At 44.0% G+C, this 12,976-nt stretch overlaps 2 protein-coding genes across 3 annotated transcripts in view; one reads left to right on the forward strand and one right to left on the reverse strand.

Annotated features, from left to right (window-relative positions):
• NSMCE2 (NSE2 SUMO ligase component of SMC5/6 complex) overlaps window positions 1–4,289 on the reverse strand; it is a 176,066-nt gene extending 171,777 nt beyond the window's left edge. Inside the window, exon 1 of the mRNA XM_075920152.1 lies at window positions 4,143–4,289. The gene's annotated coding sequence lies outside the window, so the exon portion shown is untranslated. The remainder of the gene's footprint in view (window positions 1–4,142) is intronic.
• Window positions 4,157–12,976, forward strand: part of WASHC5 (WASH complex subunit 5) — a 38,869-nt gene continuing 30,049 nt past the window's right edge. The window contains exons 1-6 of one of the 2 annotated variants that reach the window (XM_075920151.1): window positions 4,157–4,295; window positions 7,407–7,709; window positions 9,845–9,990; window positions 11,139–11,223; window positions 11,861–11,961; window positions 12,648–12,837. In XM_075920151.1, the coding sequence (XP_075776266.1) occupies window positions 7,524–7,709; window positions 9,845–9,990; window positions 11,139–11,223; window positions 11,861–11,961; window positions 12,648–12,837 (708 nt within the window). In that variant the 5' untranslated portion in view covers window positions 4,157–4,295; window positions 7,407–7,523. Of the gene's footprint in view, window positions 4,411–7,406; window positions 7,710–9,844; window positions 9,991–11,138; window positions 11,224–11,860; window positions 11,962–12,647; window positions 12,838–12,976 lie in introns of both variants that reach the window. The other variant, XM_075920150.1, reaches the window with a different exon arrangement.

Genomic DNA, 12,976 nt, shown 5'->3' on the forward strand with positions numbered 1-12,976 from the left:
TACCACGCTATAAATATTAAACGACAACAACACAGTAGGGCTGGAAAGTGCCTCCATAATAATCTAATTCACGCCTGTGAACTTCTGCTTGATTATTTTCATCACTGAACAGCACCTTTGGACTCTTACGGAGCACTTCAGAAGTACCGATCCTTGGCATTTTTGTAGCCCTATTCATCTTCTTTACACTGTTGAATATGAATTCTCACATTGATGTTCTGTGCTGTAGGAAAGCATTACACCCATTCTTCAGACTAGTGATGTGAAAGACTAGTCAGATAGAGGCAGCAAGGGGGGAGGAAGAAGAAGGGGTACCTCAAAGTGGCAGCACCGCTTGAAGCCTGGGGCCAGACGCTGAGCTACACATGGTGCTGCCACTTTGAAAAGCTGTGTGCCTTCTGGGGCCAGCTGAGGTGTCCCCAAGCTGCACACAGTGTTTCAAAGTGGCAGCACTACACGGAGCCTGGAGACAGCTGGGGAATCCACAGCTGACCCTGGGCTCAGTGCGGTGCTGCAGGCTCCTTGTGGCATTTCAAAGCTGCAGCGCCTAATGGAGCCTGGGATAAGCTGGAGACTCACCCCCGCTAACCCTGGGCTCCATGCGGCCCTGCCACTTTGAAACAACGCCACAGCATTTCACGGTGGCAGCTCTGCACGGAGCCCGGGGTCAGCGGGGATGTCCCAGCTGTCCCCAGGCTCCACGCGGTGCTTTCGCCTTTGAAGTGTAGCAATAGCCCTAGGGTGCCCTATTGACTAATGCATAGACTTTCAATTAGTCATTTACCCTATACTTAACATCCTTACTACAGACAGAAAACCTAGAGATTTCACCACAGTATTCTGTGCAAACCTGAGGTTATAAATTTCCTCTTGTAGTTTTACATAAGAACGGCCATACTGGATCATACCAATGGTCCAACTAGCCCAGTATCCTGTCTTCCAACAGTGGTCAACAGCAGATGTTTCAGAGGGAATGAACAGAATAGGGAGGTGAAAGGTTAACCAGTTAACCAATAAGCATCACCCTAAATGTGTAATGCTTACTGGTTCCAGTTAACCACAGGGGCCAGAGCAGCTCCGCACCCACTCCAATCAGGGGGCTACTCCAACCCCACAGGACCCTTGGCAAGCAGGGGCTTTTCTGGCCAGCCAGAGTCTGTGATGGGCCTGGCCCAGCCTTCCCACCAGAGGTTGCAGGAGCAGGGCCAGCAGCTCTCACCAGCTCCTCTGTGGCAGGGAAGCCTCCTCTCCAGGAGCAGAGCCGACAGGGACTGGTAACCCCACTCTCAGGGAGGCTTCACTGTAGGCTCTGCAGTATAAAGCTTATTAGACCATCTTTTTAGAGAATCTTTCTAAGCAGCCACTGTTCTTGTCCGTATGTCATGGGATTTTCAACATACCGCTCCTGTGCACGTGCCAATGCGGCCTGGCTCAGTGCAGCACCTCATGGAGTAGAGACAGTGGGAGCTGAGCCTGCAGAACACAAGGAGAGGGGAGGGAAAGGGAAAGGAGGGGACTGAGCCATCAGAGCATGGGGAGAGGAGACGGAGGGGGCTGAGTCTCCAGATCACCGCGGTGGAAGCAGAGCTGCCCCTGAGCCGAGATGGGTGGCTCTTTCCTTCTGGCCCCTGAGCACCGGGCGGGCAAGAACCTTGCAGTTTTTACTAGTGGAAACACACTATATTTAAGACCAAAAAGACAAAAATATTTAAACTTTTTAAAATCTCAGCAGTTCCACACACTGCGGATTCTGCAGTATAAAGTTTAAAGTATATATATAAAAAACACTGTGAGAAGACAATCTTTCTAAAAGCGCACCAAAAGACTAAAAATAAAGTTTTCACCTAGCAATTTAGGAGAAAGATTGGATGGCTAAATATGATTCAAGGTAGTTGCTAACTGTTAGCCATCCAATCTTTCTTCTAAATTGCTAGCAAACAGAGGCTAAGGACACCCACTGCATGGGGTTGCTTCCCTTTCCTTTTCCAATTCTAATATATCGTTTTTGAGAGGGGATGACCAAATCTACATGCAGTATTAAAGATTTGGACATACTATGGATTTATACAGAGGTATTAGGATATTTTTGTTCTATTATTAAGGTTGAGATTTTGCCATAGAAATTTTTCAAAGTCACAGACAGGTAACAGGCAACAAACAAAAATTCATAAAATCCATGTCTGTAAGGTGGGGAACCTGACAATCCGAGATCCACCCTGTTGGTGGGGTGACTTAAAGCTGCTTCAGACCCAGGAGCAGGGGTGGAGGCTGACAGCTGCTTCAACACTCCTGGTGTGGTGCAGCTGTAGTCAAAGAAGCCACATGGGTCCATTAAAGTCATGGAATCCATAACTTCCATGACAAAATTATATCCTTATTTACTATCTTTCCCTTTTCTAATGATGCCTAACATTGTTACCTATTTTGACTGCCTGGACATTGAACATGTTTTCTGTGAACTATTCACCATGATTCCTTGATCTCCCTCTTGAGGTCTAAATTAGCTAGTACAACTCATCACACTGTAGGTATAGCTCAGATTATGTTTTCCAACAGCATTACTTTGTGTTTTATGTCATTGCATTATTCAGATATTTATGCTTATACTGCACTGCTTTCTAGCTGCTGCCAGAAGGATGAGGAGTGTGTTTCTGACACTGTAGTTTCCTTAGTAAGGATGTTAAGAAGAGGGTAATTGACTCATCATAGTTGATACAATTTGCCTCTGATAGAGGCAGTGTGGGTGGGGGGACAGGTAGCACTGCAGAGACAGTGCTGGGGGAACTAGCTTTTAAGCAATCCAAATTGCTCTGAATCAGTGACCTGTCCTCTTCATTATTTACCAGGACCCCAATTTTTGTATAATTTACAAACTGTATCAATGATACTATATTTAAAAGGCAGAGCTGCAGCAGTGGACCCAGCACAAGATGGGATTCAGCAATCCTAGCTCACGCCGGGTCCTGGACCACCACACCTCTAATTTTTAAATGTAGTTAAGAAGCTCTGCCTTTTAAACGTAGTAAGTATAAATTGTATTGAGTACATGACTAGTCAATTACCTGCTACCTAACACATCCTTACTCTCAAGGCCACCCTCCCAGACACTCTGTGCTCCCCTTTGTTCTTCTGTCTTCATTGTCCTAATGCTGATCCCCAACCCCATCTCTCCCCATCCTCCGCAACCCGATGGGGGAAGAGTTCCAGCTGAAACATCTGAAACATGCAAGTCTGCCATCTTGGCCTTCCTATCCTGGGGCCACACCACAGGCTCTGCCTGGCAGGCATGGAGGTGACAGTAGCACTGCCACTTGGCTGGGGTGGGCAAAAGGGCACCCCTTGCTGGGCCAGGACATGGAGTGAGAGACTTCACATGTTCTCCCCCCCCAACCCCTCTGCCTGCCCGTAGGCCAAGCAGAGCTTGGGGATGGAGGGAAGCGTGCAGTCTCCTCCCACCCTGTAAGGGTTAGAGTCAACTGCCAGGCCCCCTTGTGGGGCAGGGGCAGGGAGCAAGAAATTTCCCCATGTTTGCCCTGCTCTCATGCCCTCATTGACCGGAGGGCAGGGGGAGCAAGCAAAGCCTCTCTCTCCCTGTCCCCACCTTGCAAGGGGCGCCCTTTTGCCCACTGCCAGGGACATGGGTGCCTAGAGGGAACAGCTGGTGGTTCTCTATGGGGGGGGGGGGGTGAGGGCAAAGACTTCACAGGGTCACCCAGGCCAATCGGGGTCTGTGGACAGGAAAGCAAGAAGTGTCCTGGCCCCTCCCCTTCCACAGTGGCCAGGGGCCACTTCAAAAATTTCTGAAGTGCCTCCCGTCTAAAATTATTGCCCACCCTGCTCTAGACTGACCCATGCTGGAGGGAGCTGCAAGAGATGCCTCAGGGGCAACAGATGCATCTTGTTAGGGAGCAGCCTCTGGAGTCTAACCTAAGTGGGGAGCATCACACACACACACACACACTACACTCCTAAACACACACACACACCCTCTCACACACACACACACACAGCTGAGTGCTTGAGGGAGGCCTGCCAGCCTCTCCCCCGCCCCCTCATTGCTGGCTGCTTCCCCCTCTAGCAGCAGCCGCCCGCCAACCCCTACTCTGCCCGTAGCTCTGGCGGGGCCGCAGCTGCCCCCCTACCTGGTGCCAAGCCCCGAACCGGCAGCGGCAACAGGCCGCGCTCGCCTCCCCCCCCACCGTTGGCGAGGTCTCTCCGCGGCGCAGGCGGGCCGCGGGCAGGAACCGACTCATCAGCCGGCGCCGGTGCACATGACCCAGGGCCGCCGGCGCGGGGTAGGCGGGCCGCTGCGCGGAGAGCTTCCGTGTGGGGCGGCCGGGCCTGCAGTCGCCTGCGTCGGCCTGAGAGGCCTGGGGGAGCCCGGCCAGCAACCGGGGCGCGACTGGCTCAGTAAGGGGGGTTGACAGGCCCTGGTCTTTCTTGGGGGGCTCATATTTGGGGTGGAGGGGGGAAGCAGGGGCTCCACCCACCCCTGAGGAGGCGGGTGCTTTGACTTTGGGGGGCGGTTAATTCTGGGGTGGTCCTGTGCTGAGGGGGTGCTATGACTTTGGGAGATGCTGTGACTTTGGGGGCGGTTAATTCTGGGGTGGTCCTGCGCTGAGGGGGTGCTATGACTTTGGGAGATGCTGTGACTTTGGGGGCGGTTAATTCTGGGGTGATCCTGTGCTGAGGGGTGCTATGACTTTGGGGGCAATTAATTCTGGGGTGGTCCTGCGCTGAGGGGGTGCTATGACTTTGGGGGGCGGTTAATTCTGGGGTGGTCCTGTGCTGAGGGGTGCTATGACTTTTGGAGATGCTGTGACTGTGGGGGCGGTTAATTCTGGGGTGATCCTGTGCTGAGGGGTGCTATGACTTTGGGGGCAATTAATTCTGGGGTGGTCCTGCGCTGAGGGGGTGCTATGACTTTGGGGGGCGGTTAATTCTGGGGTGGTCCTGTGCTGAGGGGGTGCTATGACTTTGGGAGATGCTATGACTTTGGGGGGCGGTTAATTCTGGGGTGGTCCTGCGCTGAGGGGGTGCTATGACTTTGGGGGGCGGTTAATTCTGGGGTGGTCCTGCGCTGAGGGGGTGCTATGACTTTGGGGGATGCTGTGACTTTGGGGGCAGTTATTTCTGGGGTGGTCCTGCGCTGAGGGGGTGCTGTGACTTTGGGGGACAGTTAATTCTGGGGTGGTCCTGTGCTGAGAGGGTGCTATGACTTTGGGGGATGCTGTGACTTTGGGGGCGGTTATTTCTGGGGTGGTCCTGCGCTGAGGGGGTGCTGGGGATTAGTGTGGGGCTGGCTGTGCTGGTGGGAAAGTGGGGGGTGTTTGTCAAGCACTCTCTGGGCATTTCTCTGGAGGAGAGGATACCGCGCAAGTGCCTGGTGGCTGCGGATTTGGTGCAAAGGAAAATGGTTTGCGCGCAGGGGCGGGCAGCGAGTGGGGCTGAGGTGTATTCCAACGCACATGCTGGAGATCACAGCTGGGTGAATGCAAATGACTTCTTGGGTATCCCCTTGAAACATACTGTGCAAAAGCGATAGAAATGTAGCCGTGTTAGTCTGGTGTAGCTGAAACAAAAGCAAAAGCCTTTGACTGCTAAAAGCAGCCTTTAATAATTACACCAAAATGAGGGCCTCTCTCTGTCCCAGGGAACAAGACCTAACCGCTTCTGCGAATTATTCCTTTTGGACAACTGTCAGGCTGACTTAGAAATATTTTAATGTGATATTCATTTAAAATCAAGAAACCATTTTTTTAAGAACAGGATGAGGAATAATTTAAAGCCCATTCATGCTCTCCTTGATTTAGGCCCTGGTCCTGCAATAAGTACTGTACAGGCCAACTTCTGCACCCATGCAAAATTCATTCCAGGGCTGTGTACTTAAGAGAAAGATTGGACCCTTACTAGGTGTGTTGTAGCAGAGTGGCTTTAAAGGAGAAGCTTTCAACTTGCATTTAGCTCAACATTTCTTAAAATAAGCTTTTGTGAGTCTAATATAAATACAAAAGTTTCCACAGATGGTTTTTAAAAATGAAAACAGATGTCTTTGACATTGTTGCAGTAAATATCTCACAGGGAAAGTGATCATAAATATAATTGCCTTTGATTTCCATTGGCCAAGCTGAGAGACATGCAAAAATGAAACAAATTGTTTAACTGAACTGTTTGCAAGCTTAAGACATAATTTTCATTTCTTATTCATACTTTACATATGATTGTATTGACTGAAATTGTATGAAGAAGGAGGTGCTTGCAACACTTGTGATTTTGTTTTAAGAAGCCTTGTTTGCGCTCTGTGTTTGCTCCAGTGACAACTGTAGCTCAGGCTGTGTTTCTGGATACCTACCTTCTCTTCCTACCTCTGTCACTTACTTGTTTTGTCATCTTGGGCAAGTAATATAACTTTCCTGTGGCTCAGTTAACTTATTCCTGTGGGTCAGATAATTTATCTATAAAATGGCTATATTTATTGTGACAGGTTTGATCATAGAGAATACAGAAACGATACATGCATATATAGATTATACACATTCAGTGGATTACATGCTTTTCAAATAGAATTATATGCTATATATTGCACAAATCATATTCAAGTTAGGCATATTCATATTCAAAAGCATATTTCTGTAAAGTATATGGAAGTGCAACTTCACATTTATGTTTACCCCTTTTGTAAAAGAGGACTACATATTAGATAAATATTTCAGCTATATTGGAAAGAGATTGTTACTGGTTTCCATTAGTATTAAAATACATTGTGCAATATAGTACAGTGAAATATACCAATACCACCTGGGAGTAAAGCAGCAACATATTTGTTTTCTTATAATGTTCTCTTTCTTTGGGGAGAGAGGGCCTAGGAGTTCCCTAGCACATAGAGGCACATAGACAAATATAAACACTGCAGCTGGTTAAGGTGTTCTTGGGCTCTTTTTAACTGGGAAAATTAAGATTTCTGACTTGGAGAAAGATCACTATGGCTTGGAAATTTAACCACAATACAAAAGGTGTCTGTGTAGCAATGAATAAATGACCCTGAACTGTAATTAGCTGTCATTGATCTATGCTGTAGCATATTTGCTTGTGTTGTGTTGTAGATCTAAACTGCTCTGTGCAATCCTTGTGTCAATGTTTACATTTTGCTGCAAGGCCTGACACCTGCTCTGATTATTTTGCCCTTTAGTAGCTATCCAGTAAATTTTTAATCTAATCTCTGAGATGATTAGGTAACTGCTGTTTAGATGCAGAAGATGCACTACCGTGTTTATTTTTTCATCTGTCATCTAATCACAATTTCTGGAGAATATAGAGTTCTGTTACTATAGATTTTCCAGAGTTGCTTTAATTTCTTGTAGATTGAGTCATTTAAAATATGCTGAATATGCAATTTGTTTTTACAGGAATTTCAAATGGACCTCATATATTTCCAGTTACACTTCTTTCTCCAAATGACATGAAGATTGAAACTCAGAAAGAGACTGCAATAATATCACTACTCAGTCACAATCATCTTCAAGATGGTTGATTTTCTAGCTGAAAACAATCACTGTGGCCAGGCAATTCTTCGGATTGTCTCTTGTGGAAATGCTATCATTGCAGAACTTTTGAGACTGTCTGAGTTTATTCCTGGTGTTTTTAGGCTCAGAGACAAAGCTGATCAACAGAAGTATGGGGATATCATATTTGATTTCAGTTACTTTAAGGTAAATATTACTTTGCTCTTGTTAAATCTCTCTCTGAGCCATCATTTTCTTACAGTAGCACTATTTCTTTAGGGTGTTTTAGCCTTTTGGCATGCTTGTGTTAAACCTGTTGGTCTTGAGTAATTAATTTGCATAAGAATGGCCATACTGGGTTGAAACAAAGGTCCATCTAACCCAGTATCTTCCAGCAGTGGCCAACACCAGGTGCCCTAGAGGAAATAAACAGAACAGATAATCATCAACTGACCCATCCCATTGCTATCAAACATGAAAATTTAGTAAAATGTATTTTATACTGAATTTAGTATTGGCAATACATTCAGCCAACATGAGGTTACAGTTTGGATATGCCTGCATATTAGTTCTTTATTACCTGAGTAAACTAAATCCAGTAATTTCATATAATATTTTTCCACTGCCTTGTTAGTTCCTGAGAGTCAGAAACAGAGTATATCAGATCTTGTGTTTAGACAACATAAATTTGATTTTGAATTTCATTGGATCCATCAGATCATTTTGAAAGAAGGATGTGAGGGGGGAAAAGAGGGGTATAAAATGCATACTTACAGAGGAAACCCTTCCCCCAAAAAACTCAAAAGTTGTTGCGTTCTCCCATTGCAAAAACTAAAATTTAAAAAGTAGGCCTTTTTAATTGTGAAGAAAAGTTTAGTACAGGTTGAACCTCTCTAGTCCAGCACCCTCAGGACCTGACTTTGCCGAGCCACGGCAGGTCAATATTGTCTAGCAGCATTACCAATATTTCCACTGTTTACTGGGCTCTTAGAAGACATTTAAGGGTAAATTAGAACTTAATAACAGCACAGAAAACTGAGCGCCAAAACTGGCATCATATTTATGTCTGAAATCTGTGTTACACAAATAACATCTAAAATCATAATTGAAAGATTTGAAATAAAACATATTATTTCAGTTTGTTTACTTTGTTCAATTCAAAGTACTTTATATGGATTGTCAGTCAATCCTTACGTCCTGCTTGTGTGGATGTTTCATACAACACCAAGATATAAAGAAATATTTTTAAAAAATCACAAATTGCTATGGGGACCTAGGCAGCTGTCATAGTCCAAGTTAACTTACTTTATGAAATTCAAGTTGACAGTTCCCTTTGCAGCTGTATCCTTTCCATCTGTAAAACATTTACCTACTATTCTACAGGTTTATTTTGAGGAATAACATTAGCATTAGCAAACATGAGGCCTGGGTTTGCTAATGCACCCATAGTTCTGCTGCCTTCAAAGAGACGATATGCTTTAGAAAAGGCTAATTGTGGGTATGTCTACACTTGCACCCACGCTTGAACTAGGGATGCAAATTCAGGCATTCAAAATAGTCAATGAAGTGGGAATTTAAATATCCCACACTTCATCAGCATGATCTCGCCGGCGCGTTACTCGATCAACAGCTGTTTTGAAACTGAAAGTGTGCGCCGGGACGCGTTAATTCGAACCAAACCCCTTGGTTACCCCTCAAAAAATGAGGAGTAACGTTAGTTCAACCAAGGGGTTTGGTTCGAACTAATGCGTCCTGGCACGCACTTTCACTTTCGAAACAGCTGTTGATCGTAACGTGCCGGCGAGATCATGCTAATGAAGCGCGGGATATTTAAATCCCTGCTTTATTGACTATTTTGAATGCCTATATTTGCATCCCTAGTTCGAACTAGGGTGCAAGTGTAGACATACCCTATGTAAGCTGCTGTTTGCAGAATCCTGCACTTATGGTCATAGAATCCAGCCTTAATATGAGAGGTTCAAACATATTAAGAGTGGAATTGTGGCTTCACTAAAGCTTCCTGAATTCTGTAGGGCCAAGATTTCACACAAAGTGTTAATTACTGTGTTTGCAGTTACCAGTTAGGAATTCCCAACAAAATGTAAAATCCATCAACTTTTCATTGTAAAATTGATTTGTAAGTACAGACATCCAAAGTACTTTTTATGGGAAGACCTAATTGCAAAACCAGAGTTAACTGAACACATCTTGACAGTGCTATTTTTGGTAACTAAGGTGGATGCAATTGCTTAATACATAATTAATTCATGTACTGTTTCCTATTGCAAACAGTCATAATTCTGATCAATATCCTTTAATCATTTTTAATTTCTTCTTTTTAGGGGACTGAGATCTGTGAAGGCAAACTGGAAGCCAAACCTGAATTACTGGATTTAGATGAAGAATTTCGTGAAAACAATATAGAAATTTTGACAAGATTTTATCTAGCATTTCAAAGTGTCCATAAATATATTGTAGACTTAAACAGGTATGTGTATAAGATTTGTTAACGTAGTGACTCCAGTAACTGTGATTTTTATTATTTGTTTTTTTTTCCAAAATATTTCTGTTATGTAACATCATGACCTGTTGTAATGAGCACTGTATTATGCCCCTTCACTGTCTCCACATGTTGATAGATCTTAAGCAAATTACTTCACTTGCATAATATTTTAGTCTTTCCTTCTAGTCTGACTAGGTCCTAGTTTTGCTTTACTCTTTAGGCTACCTCCATCCATACAGTAGTGAGGGGATAGTTTATAATGGAGCTGTTCTTACTAGGGATGTAAAATCCTAGTTAATCAGTTAACCAGTTAAACGTTAAGTTGATCTACCATTTAACCGATTAAGTAGGATCTGGACTGGGGACCACTTCAGCCCAGCTGGAGCAGCCCCCAGCCCCACACTGAGGTTGACTCCCAGCTCCCAGCCCTCTTGCTGGGGCGTGAGTCTGGCTCTGCCAGCTCTCAGCCCCCACCAGCTCCTGATTCCCAGGCACCACTGGAGCAGTCCCTGTCTGTGGTGGGCTTGGGCTTCCTGTGGGCACAGTAGAGCAGCCCTTGCCTATGGGGTGTCCAAGCTCCCAGAGAACAGGAGCTGCTCCTGACAAAAACAGCCCCTATCTACAATAGGCCCTCTGTGGGGCTAGAGCAGCCCCCTGCTTGCAGCAGGCAGAGGGAGCTGCTACAGCTCCCACCAATTACCAGTTAACCTGAACTGGTAAGCATTACCCATTTAGGGTGATGCTAACTGATTAACCAGTTAACCTTTCACATCCCTAGTTCTCACTTGAATACTGGTTTCAAATCTGCAAGATAGTTAGCACTCTTTACTCCATTGATATTAACTGAAGCAGAGCACGATCAGGAGGTACTCTGCATTTAGGTGGCTCAGGCCTTCAGTACCTTTCTCAGATTATTAGGACCTTTCTGTTTGTTTTTCTGTGCTTGTTGAATATGTAGTAAATTAATTTTTTCTACCTTGGCGGCTGTTGTCATAACCTTATGAGCAAGGCTTCTACACTCTTTTGTTGACCTTCAAGGGAAACTGCCCCACTTGCTTGTAGCGGCTCATCAGTTGCGAAGCAGAGAACAGACTTCTGGTTCTGAATGATCTATTCTTGGTTACTGTTTGTAGATATTTGGATGATCTCAATGAAGGAATTTATATTCAACAAACATTAGAAACTGTGCTGCTTAATGAAGATGGCAAGCAACTTCTAGTAAGTATTTACCAGTTTGTAATCAGTAAAATAAACTATATCAGCTATGTTAGTATCAAATACAATTTGGCATCCACCCTTTCTCTTTTGTCTATATTTTAACTTCACAAAATGCATTGAAGATCTGTGGCTCACTTTTGTTAAGATTCTATTGTGGAAAATGGTAAGAGGATAAGGAAACATTTTCAATTTCACTTCATTGTGGTTCACATCTCATCCAGGTCATTAGTGATCCAAAACTCACTGCTGCCTGATGATCATTTAATGGCCACTGTGAAATAAACTGATCATCTCAGACCATTTTAGCAGATAGTTGCCCTCCTCCCATACACAAATCACTCCACTAATAAGACAAGTGATTATTTCTGCAAATCAAATAAATTGGCAGGGAGACTGATACTGTCTCAGGCTTAGCCTTCTTCTGAAGCAGCCGCTTGTAATGAATATTGGGAAGTCCATGTGTGGAAGTGATGCTTGAACTATGTCTGGTTGATGAATGAGACAAAAAGCTGAAGCACTTGAATTTGGAACTTTTCGACACATGTAAAAACAATTCACCTTGAAATGTTAATTAAATGGTAAAAGTGTATTTGTGCTAGATAGCATTAATTTGTTAATTCATATTATTTCTCAATAGTGTGAAGCTCTCTATTTGTATGGAGTCATGTTGCTGGTCATTGACCAGAAGATTGAAGGGGAAGTCAGAGAGAGAATCTTGGTTTCCTACTATAGATACAGGTATTTTTGTACTTGGAAGTATTTGAGTGTGGTTTGTATAATAAAACTGAACCATGCAACATGTTTAGCTAAGGTTTTTCGTTCTGTAAGCATCAGTTTAACAGGGGATGTGGAGACATTGGCTCCTGTTCTGCAATCAGATCCACATGGGTGGATGCTGTTGCAAAGCTCCACGGACATCAAGTTTCTGCCTGTGCAAATCTAGCTGTATGCTGTGAAGATCCAGTTGCATGAGAAGTGCTGTAGACTTGGCAGAAGAAAATTTTTGTGGAATGTGCTGAGTTCCAGATAGTACATTTATCCTCAAATGTACTTCTTATAGTTACAGCACACTTCTGAATAATCAATTTAATAGAGTGGTTAGCTTAACTCAGAATCTTTGTTAAATCACACAAAATCCTCCAAGAATATCAATCTAACCCCTTTTACGAGCAATACATTCACTAAAAGGAATAAATATGCTTGTTTAGTCTTTAAATGACTCTTCACAACTCAGTTGATATCTCTTCTAACTTTCAGACCTAAAAAAATAGAGTGGAGAAGTAAAAGTAATTCAGGAGTAAAAGAAAATGTGAGATTCCAGTTTAGGCATTGATAGCTGGTTTTTCTTGGTAAAGGGAAAATAATGGGTTTTTTTACATGTCAGTTCATTTATATACATTTTCTTTTTCCTTTTTATACCCTAGTGCTGCTCGATCTGCTGATTCCAATATGGATGATATATGTAAGCTGCTTCGCAGCACTGGGTACTCAAGCCAACCAGGAGCTAAAAGGCCTCTAAACTATCCTGAGAGTTACTTCAGTAGGGTACCTATCAGTGAAACATTCATCAGCATGGTAATTGGCCGCTTGAGATCTGATGACATTTATAACCAGGTGGGTTAACCAGTGTGTTATGGTGCTCTTCATGGTTTCAGTTTAATAAAAAGGCATTTTCTTGACTCTATTGATGTATGCAGAATTTGTTCAAATTATAAATGCAGAAGTGAAGGAGTGCACTTCTTCATTCTCTAGT

The sequence above is a fragment of the Pelodiscus sinensis genome, chromosome 2 (genome assembly GCF_049634645.1).
Source record: "Pelodiscus sinensis isolate JC-2024 chromosome 2, ASM4963464v1, whole genome shotgun sequence".
Classification (NCBI taxonomy): domain Eukaryota; kingdom Metazoa; phylum Chordata; order Testudines; family Trionychidae; genus Pelodiscus; species Pelodiscus sinensis.